At 40.5% G+C, this 13,400-nt stretch overlaps 1 protein-coding gene across 2 annotated transcripts in view; it reads right to left on the minus strand.

The window, feature by feature from the left end:
* wdhd1 (WD repeat and HMG-box DNA binding protein 1) overlaps window positions 1-13,400 on the minus strand; it is a 79,593-nt gene that overhangs the window by 40,827 nt on the left and 25,366 nt on the right. For both annotated transcript variants that reach the window (XM_023839908.2, XM_023839909.2), the window contains exons 17-19: window positions 5,688-5,802; window positions 1,032-1,163; window positions 738-946 (exon numbers count right to left, since the gene is read on the minus strand). In XM_023839908.2, coding sequence (XP_023695676.2) covers window positions 738-946; window positions 1,032-1,163; window positions 5,688-5,802 — 456 coding nt within the window. The remainder of the gene's footprint in view (window positions 1-737; window positions 947-1,031; window positions 1,164-5,687; window positions 5,803-13,400) is intronic.

Below are 13,400 nucleotides of genomic sequence, written 5' to 3' on the forward strand. Positions count from 1 at the left end.
TTTAACAGTATAACTACACGTATTTACACATAGAACTACACTATAACTACATGTAGTAACAGGTTGAGAAGCAGCATAAATTATGGTACTTTCAAATTGTTATAGCTATAACTGTATGTAATGACAGGAAAGCAGAATTGCTTACTTTCCATCTAATATTCTTGTAATAGAAGACAGGATGCAGAACAGTGACAGGGGCATCATAATGGACCCTGAGGTGAGGTAATTTTCCCACAGTGCAGGGCCTGACACTTACGGCAGAATCTCGTGGTTTGTGCATAATAATTCCTGCAAATTCAGCGAACATATTGCGGGACATCACTGGACTTAAACTGCCATATTAGCGAAGAATGAATAACTGTTGCTGTTACATTTACAATATATAACATGAAATTTAACAGCAATAGTTTACAAATAAAAACCTAACTGTATACAGCACAACTACAGAATTGCCTTATATGACGTGATGTTACACCTCAGACCCTGATATACCACCCCCCCCCCCAAAAGTGAAACCTATGCCCCTGGCTAGTGCCAAGAGGAGAGGGAGGGGTTACTCTACACTGCACGCAACCTCAGGGATTCAAATTCAGTACGAACGATGTAAAGCATTTCTGATATTAAGGAGGTACCCTTCAAGCTCAGAATTCCCATCAATATTTAGAATGCAAGTACTTTAAAGTAAAGCATAAACAAAAACATTCAGTGTCATCAATTTCATCTTTATGAAACTTTACCTAGTTTTCTTCCAGGTGCCAGGGTAACCAGTGTGCTCACTGTCCTCCTGTTCGGCGACAGTCTTTTCCAGTGCGAGATCTCCCAAACGCTGTGCCAACGCCATCCTGTGAGAGCGCGAGGCATAGCGTATGGCCAGCGTCACCACATTCTGGGTCATGAGCTCTGCCAGCTCCACACAGCGAAACTCCCGCTCCAACTTACATGACAGCTGGACACACACATAGACACAAACAAAACAGGTTAAAACTCAACCAAAAAGATGCACTAAAAAAAAGAAATAATAAATGGCTTACAGCAAACATCTTCATCAGAAGTTCCTGCTGTTCCTTCTGCCCTTTACATCTTTGTTCCTCATCTATTTCATAACCACTGGACAACTGGAAATCAAAGTGGTTGTGAAACAGCAAGGAACGCCAGTATTGTTCCTGGAATAGAAAATGTATATAAGTATTTTAGTTAAGTCATTACAATAAAACTAGAGAAAGACATTTAATTGGCAGATGTTTCTGGCCCAGTGCAAAGAACAAATGAGGCAAATGATGATATACAACAAGCATACAGCCATAAAACAGAAAACTTTGGTGTCGCTAGCCTAAGCCTCTATGTATTGCTATGTAAACAACGGTACATGGGCATATGAGACACCATTCTGTCAAGTGAATGAGTTCTCACTGAAAGTCTGCTTATCACTATTATTGCTTTTTAGAATACAGATACCATGTACTGCAGTATTGTCTGAATATTATGATGGTATTAAAAATTAACTGAGGGTTGGCTGGTTGGTAGTCAGTAGTAAAACTTGCCAATTGGAGAAGAACATAAGAACATAAGAACTATGCAAACGAGAGGAGGCCATTCGGCCCATCGAGCTCGCTTGGGGAGAACTTAACTAATAGCTCAGAGTTGTTAAAATCTTATCTAGCTCTGATTTAAAGGAACCCAATGATTCAGCTTGCACTATGTTATCAGGAAGACTATTCCATACACTGACTACACACTGTGTAAAGAAGTGCTTCCTTAAATCTAGTTTGAAGTGTTCTCCCGCTAATTTCCACCTATGGCCACGAGTTCTTGTATTTGAACTAATGCTGAAGTAACTATTCGTTTGAACAGCATCCAAACCTGTTAGAATCTTATAGACCTGGATCATGTCCCCCCTCAGTCTCCTTTGCTTGAGGCTGAACAGATTTAGCTCAACTAACCTTTCCTCGTATGACATTCCTCTAAGACCAGGAATCATTCTTGTGGCCCTACGCTGCACCTTTTCTAAGGCCGCAATGTCCTTTTTAAGATATGGTGACCAAATCTGCACACAATATTCTAGGTGAAGTCTCACCAAGGAATTGTATAATCTTAGCATTACCTCCCTTAACTTAAACTCCACATACCTGGAGATATGGAGTACCTTACATTTGTCTATGTTAAGTTTCATCTGCCAGGCATCAGCCCAGTCACTAATTAAATCAAGATCCCGCTGTAGCTGCTGAGCCACTAGTTCAGTATCTGCTACACCACCCACCTTGGTGTCATCTGCAAATTTCACCAGTTTACTGTATATATTGGTGTCTATATCATTTATGTAAATTAGGAACAATAGTGGTCCTAAAATTGAACCCTGCGGTACCCCACTATGAACGCAGGCCCACTGTGACGTTGTGCCTCATAACTACTCGCTGCTTCCTAGCTGTTAACCAGTTATCAATCCAGGTCGCTACAGTTCCTAAAATACCTGTCGCTTTGAGTTTAAGTAAGAGCCTCTTGTGGGGGACAACATCAAAGGCCTTTTGGAAATCTAAGTAGATGACATCATAGGCCTTCTTATCATCAACTTCCTGAGTAGCTTCCTCAAAAAACTCCAACAGATTTGCTAAACAGGATCTACCTCTCCTAAATCCATGCTGGCTATCCCTCAAAATGTTATTTGAGTCCAGGTAATCTACCATTTTCTGTTTGATTATAGCCTCCATAACTTTACCAGTTAACCAAGTTAGACTGATTGGCCTATAGTTTGACAAATTACTTCCATCCCCTTTTTTGAAAATGGGCGTTATGTTGGCATGCTTCCAATCAGAAGGTACCACACCTTCAGATAAGGATTTTTGAAGCGGTAAAGTTAAGTGTCGGCAAATAATATCCCACATCTCTTTTAACACTATAGGTAAGATGCCATCAGGGCCCTGAGATTTATTTATTTTGAGCTTAGCCAGGCTTTGCAAAACATCAGCTTCAGTTATATATTAGTTATAGACGATGCTGGATTAGTAATAAGAACTGGTAAATTACTAGTGTCCTCAACAGTGAATACCCGTGCAAAACTATCACTGAACTCATTTACTATATCAATGTCGTTTTCAATTATAAGACCCTTACTATCCTGCAGATTAGTAATTTAAGCTTTTAGAGCTCTTTTAGGAAGAAACTTTTAACGTCATCCTTAGCCTCCAATGCAATCTTCCTTTCGACATTCCTTTTAGCTCGTCTAATGTCATTTTTTTTTTAACTCAGCCTGTAGATTTAGATACTCTTGCTTTATTCTGTCATCATCAGTTATTTTCCATTTCTGGAACAAAGCCCTTTTCCTCCTTACTTTATACTTTATTTCCCTAGTAAACCACCTAGGTTGCAATTTCCCAGATTTATTCTTACTGGAAACAGGTGTGAAGTCCTCTTGCAACTGCGGTGATAAAAATTCTTGCTGGTTAATTTTTTCCACCACTGAATAGCAGAAAAACAGATTTCTAGGACATTGTGCACCATTCACAGGTGTCAGGGAATTGCTGTCAATTTGCAGGAGACTCTCTGAGTTTAAGGGAGAGGTGGAATGTCTGCATTTGTACTTTTCAAGTGGACCTTTACCACCACATTATCTTTTCATTTTCCTGGGACTTGCATGTCCACTTTACTTCCAGCATCCGTTTTTTTGTTTCACTACATGTGACAACAGCCTGGTGACTGTCTTCAATAAATCAGGCTCTCCTAACTTTTCTTATCTTAGTCACTCTTGCTCATCTGGGTGAGGTGGGGGTCTGGTTTTTATTTACAGCAAAAAAAATTTTAAAAACAAAATCACTGACACTTCCATCTGTCATTCATTGAGCACCTTAAACTACCCTGCCTCACTGCTGTTCTATTGCCCACCTAAACCCAACTCACTTTTCTGCTCCAAACGGTCTGGGCTACTTTTATTGCCTCTTCTTCCTCAGACCTACTGCCACATCATAACTTCAATATCCATGCCAACCAACCTAACTGTCATTTGATAAGAGTTTCTCTCCCTCCTCCCTTGTTTTCACCTCTCCCAACCTGTTAGTTTTCCCAGTCACCTTAAAGACACATCCTTGATCTTGTCATCTCTGCCATCCTGCCTGTTGACCATCTCAAACAGTATCTTTTCTTCTCTTCAACCATGTTGCCCTTCTTTTCTGTCTTACTTCCATCACCACAGTAGTCTACTCCTCAACCTTCCCAACAGCATACCTTAGGGAGTCCTGTGGGGAGTGCTCCGGGAGTATGGAGTGCTGTGCTTCCTTATAAGGACTGTTAGGTCCCTGTATGACCGGTGTCAGACCTTGGTCCGCATTGTTGGCAGTAAGTCGGACTAGTTTCCGATGAGGGTTGTACTCTGCCAGGGTTGCCCTTTGACAACGATTTTGTTCATAACTTTTATGGTCAGAATTTCTAGGCGCAGCCAGGGTGTTTGACGGTGTCTGGTTTGGTGACCTCATGATTAGGTCTCTGCTTTTTGCAGATGATGTGGTTCTGTTGGCTTCATCGGACCGTGACCTTCAGCTCTCATTGGAGCAGTTCGCAGCAGAGTGTAAAGTGGAGAAACTGTGTCTCTCAGTTGGCCTGGGAACGCCTCGAGATTCCCTTGGACGAAGTGGCCAGGGAGAGGGAAGTCTGGGTTTCCCTGCTTAGACTGCTGCCCCCACGACCCGACCCGGAAAAGCGGTAGAGGATGGATGGATGGAAGATTATCTAGTATGTGTTTATAAATCAGTTAAAAGTTTACGTCTGTTGCATTTTCATGAGTGCTGCATGTGTTCTCCGAGACTATCAATCATTTTCATCCTTGCTGTTTAAATCACTCCTGGATGAGTTTGTGATAATGGTGTTCAACATAAATTTGTTTTTCTATAAATACCCCAAGGTTAATTACAACAAAATCACATTGTTATATGTGAAAATTTTCCAATACCGTGCTGTCATAGTATATTATACAAAATATTTATTTTCTTGTTATGCTATCTTGATCTTGTAGTACCTGTTCTTCCGACCAGATCGCAATTATTCATTTTTCCATGCATCCATCATCATCATCATCATCATCTTTTCCTTATTGTTGTTCGCAACTGATTTCAAGGCGGTGTCTGTATTGTGTTTCAGAGGCAAGCTATTTGCATAACAAAATCAACAAAGAAAGCATTTCAAGTCCCACCCCAGTACCCCAGCAGATTTGGCACTTTTGATACTGGAGCATTTGGTACTGGGACTCAATGGAAAAAGGAAAGTACCAAATATGGTACTTGGTGAGGTGGAAAAGCACCCTTTGCCTTTTTTGCCACCAGCTAAATTGTTTGTCAATTGTTTTGGTCTGTGATGTAATAGGTCACCACCAAAAAGCCAAATACTAACCAAGCTGGAAGGAGCCATATTGGCACCTATTGCAGCAGAGTCAGACATACTAGTTAGTTGAGCTATAACTGTAGTTTGACTTAACTGTGCATGTAAACGTGCCGAGTGACTCCAAGATCACCAACTATGGAGTCCTCAGGATCTTCATCCTCCTCAACCTGAGAGCAAGCTTCCACACAGTGTCCCACAAAGGTTTGATTTCCTTGAACCAGTTCATAGGTGTGGATGGCTTTACCTTATTTACTTCATAATTCCTTAGAAGGCTACAAAACCTAATATAAAATCTGGAGAAACCATTAACTCAGAGTTCTGACCTCCAGCGAGCCCTTCTCCGTCGCGGTCTGACACAGAGGAAGCTTGAATGGGAGAATGACGACCGCAGGACGGGGTAGTGTCGGTGGGAAGCGGGACCCCTTACAGGGGATACACCTGAAAACGTGGTGAAAATTCAGTTACTTTATAATCCAAATCAATGCAAAGCAAAATACCACATATTGCACACAGAGAAAGTAAAAAAGTGTAATAAGGCCACTTACAGTTGGGTATTGCCAATGAGCCCAAGATACAATAACTATCATGATACAAGTGTCACAATTCAATGCATCACAGTATTACTATTGTACCTTGATGGCTAAAAGTATGGCATTGAAATAAAAAAAAAAAGTACAGAAATTAAATTTGGCCGGTTTTAAATTAACAGGCAATAACAGCTTTTAACTACCAAGGGTGAGTCAATATCTTGAATGAAGTTGTGGAATCATATTATACTAACTGCAGTATTGATACAGCTGTAATATAAACTAATACAAAAATAAATGTTTTCTTCCATTCACAAAAGGTTGTTTGTAGGTCACTTGATCACAGCTGGAGGCCACTGCAATGGTAGCTGCATGAGGATATTATCGGTAATCAATGATAACAGACTAGTAAGCCGGTATCCAACAGTGACTAACTTGGCGATCATCACCTGTCAGGGAGGTAGGCTTAGGCTATACAAAAAGCAATATGCATAATATATTTTTGATATGGCTTTCAGTAATCTAAAACTAAAACTGACTAAAACTGGACTTTATAAAAGCATTTAAAGACACGTTAGTCTGACTGAAATCGTACTAGATTGAATTTCTTGTAGTCAGACTAAGACACCCAGATAATAAGATTGGGAATCGATTTACACCAGCATGTATACATTCAATCGGACTCAAACTGGCCTAGGTGCTGTGTGTTAGGCTTTTTCTTACCTTCAATTTGGTATGGATATTATAGAGCAGGGAGTTTAAGTTTCACTAAAACATTTTTACTCTGTCACTGGAAAAAAGAAACCTAGCAAGTTTTGCAATTTTGATGATTATTCATTTTCAAGATTATCCAGTATATGTTTAAAAATCAGTTTAAAGTTTACCTCTGGTGCTTTTTCATGAGCGCTGCATGCGTTCTCAGAGACAAATCACAATCATTTTCAACAGTGCTGTTTAAATCACTCCAAGACATCATGAGAAATTTATGCTAAACTCCTGTTTTGTTTCATAAATACCTCAATATTTATTACAACAAAATCAGAAAAATTACCAATACCAGGCTGTCAGTTTATTATACAAAATAATTTATTTCTTGTTATGCTATCCTGTTCTTGTTGTATTTGTTCTTCTGACCAGATCAAAATTAAAGCTTGTCATTTCATTTGTACATGTATCCATCATTACTTATTTATTTTTTCCATCTATGACGTAATCGGTCAACCGGAAAAAGCCCAATACTAATAAGCTGAAATGAGCCATATCGCCATAGTATTGGAGTCAGACATGCATCAGTTATTCCCCTCCCATGCCTGTATACTGGGAAAAGGACAGTAATCCGATTAAATGGCATAGTCAAGCTATAACCGTAGCTCTACTTAGCTGTGCAGGTAAACGTACTGAGTATAAATCAATCACAGAACACATTAATCTGGAAGGAACATGAGAGTTAAAAAAAAAAAAAAAAAAAACATCTAGTCGTTATTTGCCGGTCTGAGTATCTTACACAAAACCGCTGTGAAGATGAAAAGGAGAGTTAGTTATAAAAACTGAGTCAAAACTAAAAACTAGGATGTACACAACAATGAGTCTTAATGAAGAATTAGAGGCTGGGATTTACCATCTAATAAATTTAGGCGCAACAACAATCTAGGGAATATTTCAAAAGGAATTTTAGCAATATTTCACCATGACTCCTGCCCTTTTAAATGAATGTTTTTTTCCAACATTACCCCACACAAACAACCTGCAACTGAGAAAGGAATTATGGGGAGGATGACTAAAATTCAGAAAATGCTGCAATTTCTTTGCTTGCATTGGTCTGATACAGAGCTATTTAAGTGACTATTTTAAAATCAACATAACAGCACATCTCGTGGCCACCTTGGTTTTCCTCTGGCTATTCCGGCATCCTCCCAGTGGTCCAAAAATATTTGGATGTTCCCCCATATTGAGCATGACGTCCAGGGATAAGCTGCAGACTAAGTGCAACTTTGTAATATGGACCTTCGTACAGATAACAAGAGATGGGGACTCGAGTTTGCGAAGTCTCACCAGCGAATACATTCTGATTCAGGTTCAATAGAACCTATCTAAGAATACTGTCACTCTAAAAAATTGTTGGCAAGCAGTACAATTTAAAATACAGTAAGACCTCGGACATTCGCAAGGTTACGTTCCAGAATCCGTCGCAAATGAGGAGGATTCGTGGATGTTTCGTAGAGTCACTAAAAATGGTAATATGATGCTTATTTCTATAGTTTAAACCCTAAATATGCTTCCAAAACACTTTAAAAGTTAGCTTAATACTTTACCTTTAAAAAAATAAGTGGTTTTGATGTAAAAATATAGTACAGTATCACTTAATGGATATTTGTCACACTAGCACATTTACAGTACAGTATACCAATCTTACCCCTACTAGTTCATAGAACAAGGCATTGGCCGCCATTTTCTTTTGCATTCATGGTAAGGTACAACGAGTAAACGATAAGGATTCTTATTGACAGAAGTCATATATGTAACCAAGGTACAATTCAATAAAATACGTAAACATGTACTGAACATACAGGGTACAGATATTCAATCAATTAAACATTACGTAAAGACGTACAGAAATAATAAGTCGTAAAAATATTACGTGTGCACTAACCATGAAAAAGAGAAAGAACAAAAATACATACAAACATTAAAAATATTTAATAAAAACAGTAGTATGGGTACTCACCAATCATGAATATTGATATAAGATAATTATGATTATGAATTAGCTGTGCAGTATGGTGAAAATGTTACGTATTGCCAGGGCATGCAGCGGAGAAGCAGGGACAGGACACACGGAATCGGGGAACACGAAGGTTTAATCAAAAGGTAAACGACAAGTAGGACAACGGAACAGGCAGCAAACTCAAAATGACGTTAATGACCGAACAAATACACTGAACTAATGACAGCAACTCAAAACAGCTGATCACACGGGGATTCCACACAAGGTTGATGAGGGGGCATGGCAAACGGGAGGCTCGGACGAGCAGGTCATGACAATTCCAAAGGGAATAAACTTTGTGAATGGGATTCACATCTTGTAAAGGTACAGTACAGTATGTACAATCAAACCTCGGATTACAAGTAACTTGGTTTGCGAGTTTTGAAAGACGAGCAAAAATTTTCAATAAATTTTAACTTGATAAACGAGCGAGATCTTGCAATACGAGTATTACATATACGCTTTGTCTGCTTAGTGTCACGTGATCGTAACTGAGCCGATGGTTCTCTCTCTCTCGCTGCGGGATTGTGGGTAATCGTCTCCCATGCTTAGTCTCAGTCGGCATGCCTCACTCGTATAGTGAAAATTTAGTAGAAAAGCACCACCCAAATAAGGGCGCAGCAGTGCGAGCGATGATTCTGTTTAACAACAAAGTGATGTTCACATTTCCGAAAAATGGAAAAGAAGGCAAAAGCGGCTGTCATTTGATAGGTTCCGTGTTAAAGTAACACAAAAAAAAAGATTCCAGTGAGCCAACAGATAGCAGTGATTCCGTTAGTTACAGTGAAAGTTGTCCTACAATATAACCCTCCTCTTCTCCTCTCTCTCGTCTCCCTCACACCATCCACGGTCCTTTTCAAAGGTAAAGTGCAGGTTAATTTATGTATTTTTACTTTATATTAATCAATAATTTTTATATGAATATTTTTGTGTTGTGGAATGAATCATCTTAGTTTGCATTATTTCTAATGGGAAAATTCGCTTTGATATATGAGTGCTTTGGATTACGAGCATGATTCCGGAACGAATCATGCTCGTAATCCGAGGTTTTACTGTACATAAAAAGGAACATTTCCATAAGAAACCACGTTTCTAAAGGGATTAACAGATTTATATTGTATGTCCTAAACTTTCCCCAAAAACACAGAATCTTCATTAACTAAATTTTTCTTACCAGTTTTACACTTAAAAGCATGAAAACTTATAAATTACTACTTATAGTATTACAAATATGGGGCAGTGTGTGGCTCAATGGGCTAAGCCTGTGTGCCTGTAATAAGGAGGTCAAACCCAGCCTCAGTACGTCTGCGGGTCCTTGAGCAAGGCCCTTCACCTCCAGCTCCTTTGGTGCTGCTTCGGGTGACTGCCCTTCGTGGAAAACTTGCTGTACAAAATAGAGCAAGTTGAGGGAGGCGTGAAGACAATTTCCCCAGGGGGGGTCAATGAAGTATCGATTATTACTATGAAAATTAAACAAACACTTCTGTAGGATTTTCCTAGGATTTCGCAGATGTGCAAAAAAAAATCTCAGATGCAGAAGCGCGAATGCATGAGGGCTTACTGTAATAAGAGTATAATCCTGAAAGTGCTAATCCAAGTACTTCCGAAAGAGGTAGGTTTTTAGTCGCCATTTGAAGACACACAATGACTCAGCTGTTCGGACATCTAGGGAAAGTTCACTCCACCACATAGGTGCCAAAACAGAGAAGAGTCTAGATCCATATCATCCTTGCGCCTTGAGAGATGGTGGGACCAGTCCAGCATTGCTAGAAGATTGGAGAGTGTGCTCCAGTTCTTTTAGGTAGGAGGGTGCTGGTCCATTTTTGCCTTTGTAGGTCAGAATCAGTGTTTTGAATCTGATGTGGGCAGCTACAGGAAATAAATTTAGTGCCTGCCCGCATCAGATTCAAAACACTGATGCTGACCTACAAAGCCAGTGGAGGGAGCATAGCAATGGAGTGGTGTGGGAGAACTTGGGAAGGTTGAAAATGAGTCAGGGAGCTGCATTCTGAATCAGTTTCAAAGGATAAATGACGCTCAGAAACACACCAGCTAGGAGTGCGTTACAGTAGTTTCATCTCAAGATGACAAGAGATTGAAGAAGTACCTGAGTGGCCTGTGTGGAAAGAAATGGACAATGTGGAGAGTTGAGTGTCTGAGGAAGGAAAGGAAAGGATAAGGTGGATGTCATCTGCAAAGCAATGATAAGAGAACCCATGTAAGGATATGAGTCACGAATTCCAAGACTCATAAGGATGAACAAGAGAGAATTTTGGTTGACTGTGTCGAATGCAGCTGAAAGGTCAAGGAGGATGAAGACAAATGACAGTTTGTCTGGTCTGGCAGAATGTAGCTTCTCAATGACAGCCAAGGGGGTCTCTGTGGAATGTGCCGCTTTGAACCCAGATTGGTTAGGATCATGAAGGTTGTTCTGAGAGACAGAGAGACAGCTGGTTGTAAACTGCATATTCAAGGATTTTTGAAAGAGAGAGGATACACCAGTTGGTAGATGCTGGTGTCTGCGTGATTCAGTGTGAGTTTCTTCAGGATGGGAATAACCCTGGTTTTGTTGAATGCCATTGGTACATAAGCAGATGTTATAGAGGGAAAGGGAAACTCATAATGTGTAGTGTAGTAGATGAGATGGAAGAGGATGTCTGATAGATTAAATCTATTTACTCAAAGAAATTGGCAAAGTATTCGGCGGTCAGGGAGGATGGAGCAGGAGGAGTTGGCAGGTTACCTAATGATGAAAAAATCTTGTAGAGTGGATCAGAGGTTTCCAGTTTCTCTGTCTGAGCAGCAGTCACATCAGATGAGAATTTTGACAGGAGAATATGGTAACAAGACAGATTTGTATTGAGTTGTGATTTTTTTCACTTCCTCTCAGCTACTCTTAATTCTCTTTGATTGATGCACAACGTATCCATTAGCCAAGGAGCAGGGCGAGATGTCTTCCTGGATTTGGAAGATAGTGGGCAGAGGCGATCCATGGATGAAGAAAGTGAGGAGAGAAGAGTGTTGGTTGCTGACTCCAGTGGTAGGGAGGAAAAGGGGTCAGGGTCCAGAAGGTATGATAGAGGATAAACCCGCATACAAACCGGCCCTTTGCGGATAAGACACCCCTGGAATGGACGTTTTGTCGAGTGGGGGGAGAAATATTCATAGCTGGGTTTAGGCGGGATAGGTAGGGTGACTGTAAAGGATAACAAGTGATGATCAGAGATATGAAGAGGGATAGTGATGTCAGAAGGACAGCTGAAGACCAGATTCAGGGCATTTCCTCCTTTGCACATGGGAGAGCACTTGCTGGATTTCAGAAAGAAGGAATATAGAAGAGGGAGAAGGCAGGAGGAACAGAGCGTAGAGGGGGAAGTTGAAGTTTCCAACGAGAGTGAGAGGGGTGATGTCAGTGTGGAAGACACTGAGGAGTGTATCCATCTCTTCAAGAAGTGACCTACAAAAATGTTGCGCACGCTCGTTTCCACGCTCAGGTCGAGATGTATAAAAACTAAACTTGGCGTACCGCCACGCACATTCTCATGGCAACCCCTAGACAAGGCGTACGCAAGTTTCTGCTCGATTTGGCAAAATGGAGGCACCTACTGGCAAAAAAGTGCTACTGCAGTTTCACTGTGTCAAAGTTTATCAAATACACCGACATTAATTGTATGTTGTTTACAAATGTACGGCAGCTGATTTTTTTTTCTTTTCAATTTGTAACAATAAAACGGTGCAGAAAATGACCGAACTATTACAACTACCATGGCAGCTCTATTGGAAGACATAGCTTATAATGATGATGATGATGATGATGATGATGATGATGACTGGCTTCTAAGTCGATTAAGATTTCCAAGAGCAATCCTTTTGGAGCTGTGTTCTAAACATTACAGTATTACAAAAGCAGACGATGAGGAATTACGCTATAGGCTACCTGTTCCTTTACAAGTTCTGTCCACTCACGGGTTCTTAGCCACAGGTGCTTTTCAGCGAGAACTTGCGGACCGATCGGGTATTTCTCAGTCAATTCTGAGTCGCGCCATGCCGGCTGTATGGGACGGCATAATTCGCTTGTCACCCAGATATATAAAATTTCCTTACACTGTGGTTGAACTGGCAAATATTAAAGCGCAATTTGCAGCGATGTCCGGTTTTCCCAACGTAGTCGAAGCTATCGACTGCACGCACATTGCTATAACCTTCAGTGAACGAATTTGCTTATGTAAATGGAAAGCACTTTCACTCTATTAATGTACTCTATTAATGTATTGGGGGCACCTCTTGTACTGTTGTCTGTAAGAATAAACAAAGAGAATAAACGAAAGTAACACCGCATCTGCGCCCTACGCGTTATTCATAAACATGCAAGTAATTCAAACAAGTATGGTACGAGAAAAAAATCATCTGCGATGACATCGGCGTCCCCCTCACCCGATAAAAGTGTGTCCCCAATCATCGCAGCAACTAGTTGTTCAAAGGGTGTGAGACCGGGAATTCCGCTACCTCCGCCTGTGCTGTTAAGACTCTTAAGGTGAGCGGCCGCTCATTTTTCCCGCTGTCGATTTTAATGTCCTACCACTTCTTTTTAATTTTGGCTACCGTGCGAATTTCGGAACCAACACTTTAAACTGACTCCGCCATGCTGTGCCACTCCGTAATGCCACTTATACCACCAAATAATATCACTTTTCTTTTCTCGATTTCTGTTAACATGACCTCCACTTCGCACTCGCTGAAATACT

Source organism: Paramormyrops kingsleyae, chromosome 14, assembly GCF_048594095.1.
Source record: "Paramormyrops kingsleyae isolate MSU_618 chromosome 14, PKINGS_0.4, whole genome shotgun sequence".
In the NCBI taxonomy this organism is placed as follows: Eukaryota; Metazoa; Chordata; class Actinopteri; order Osteoglossiformes; family Mormyridae; genus Paramormyrops; species Paramormyrops kingsleyae.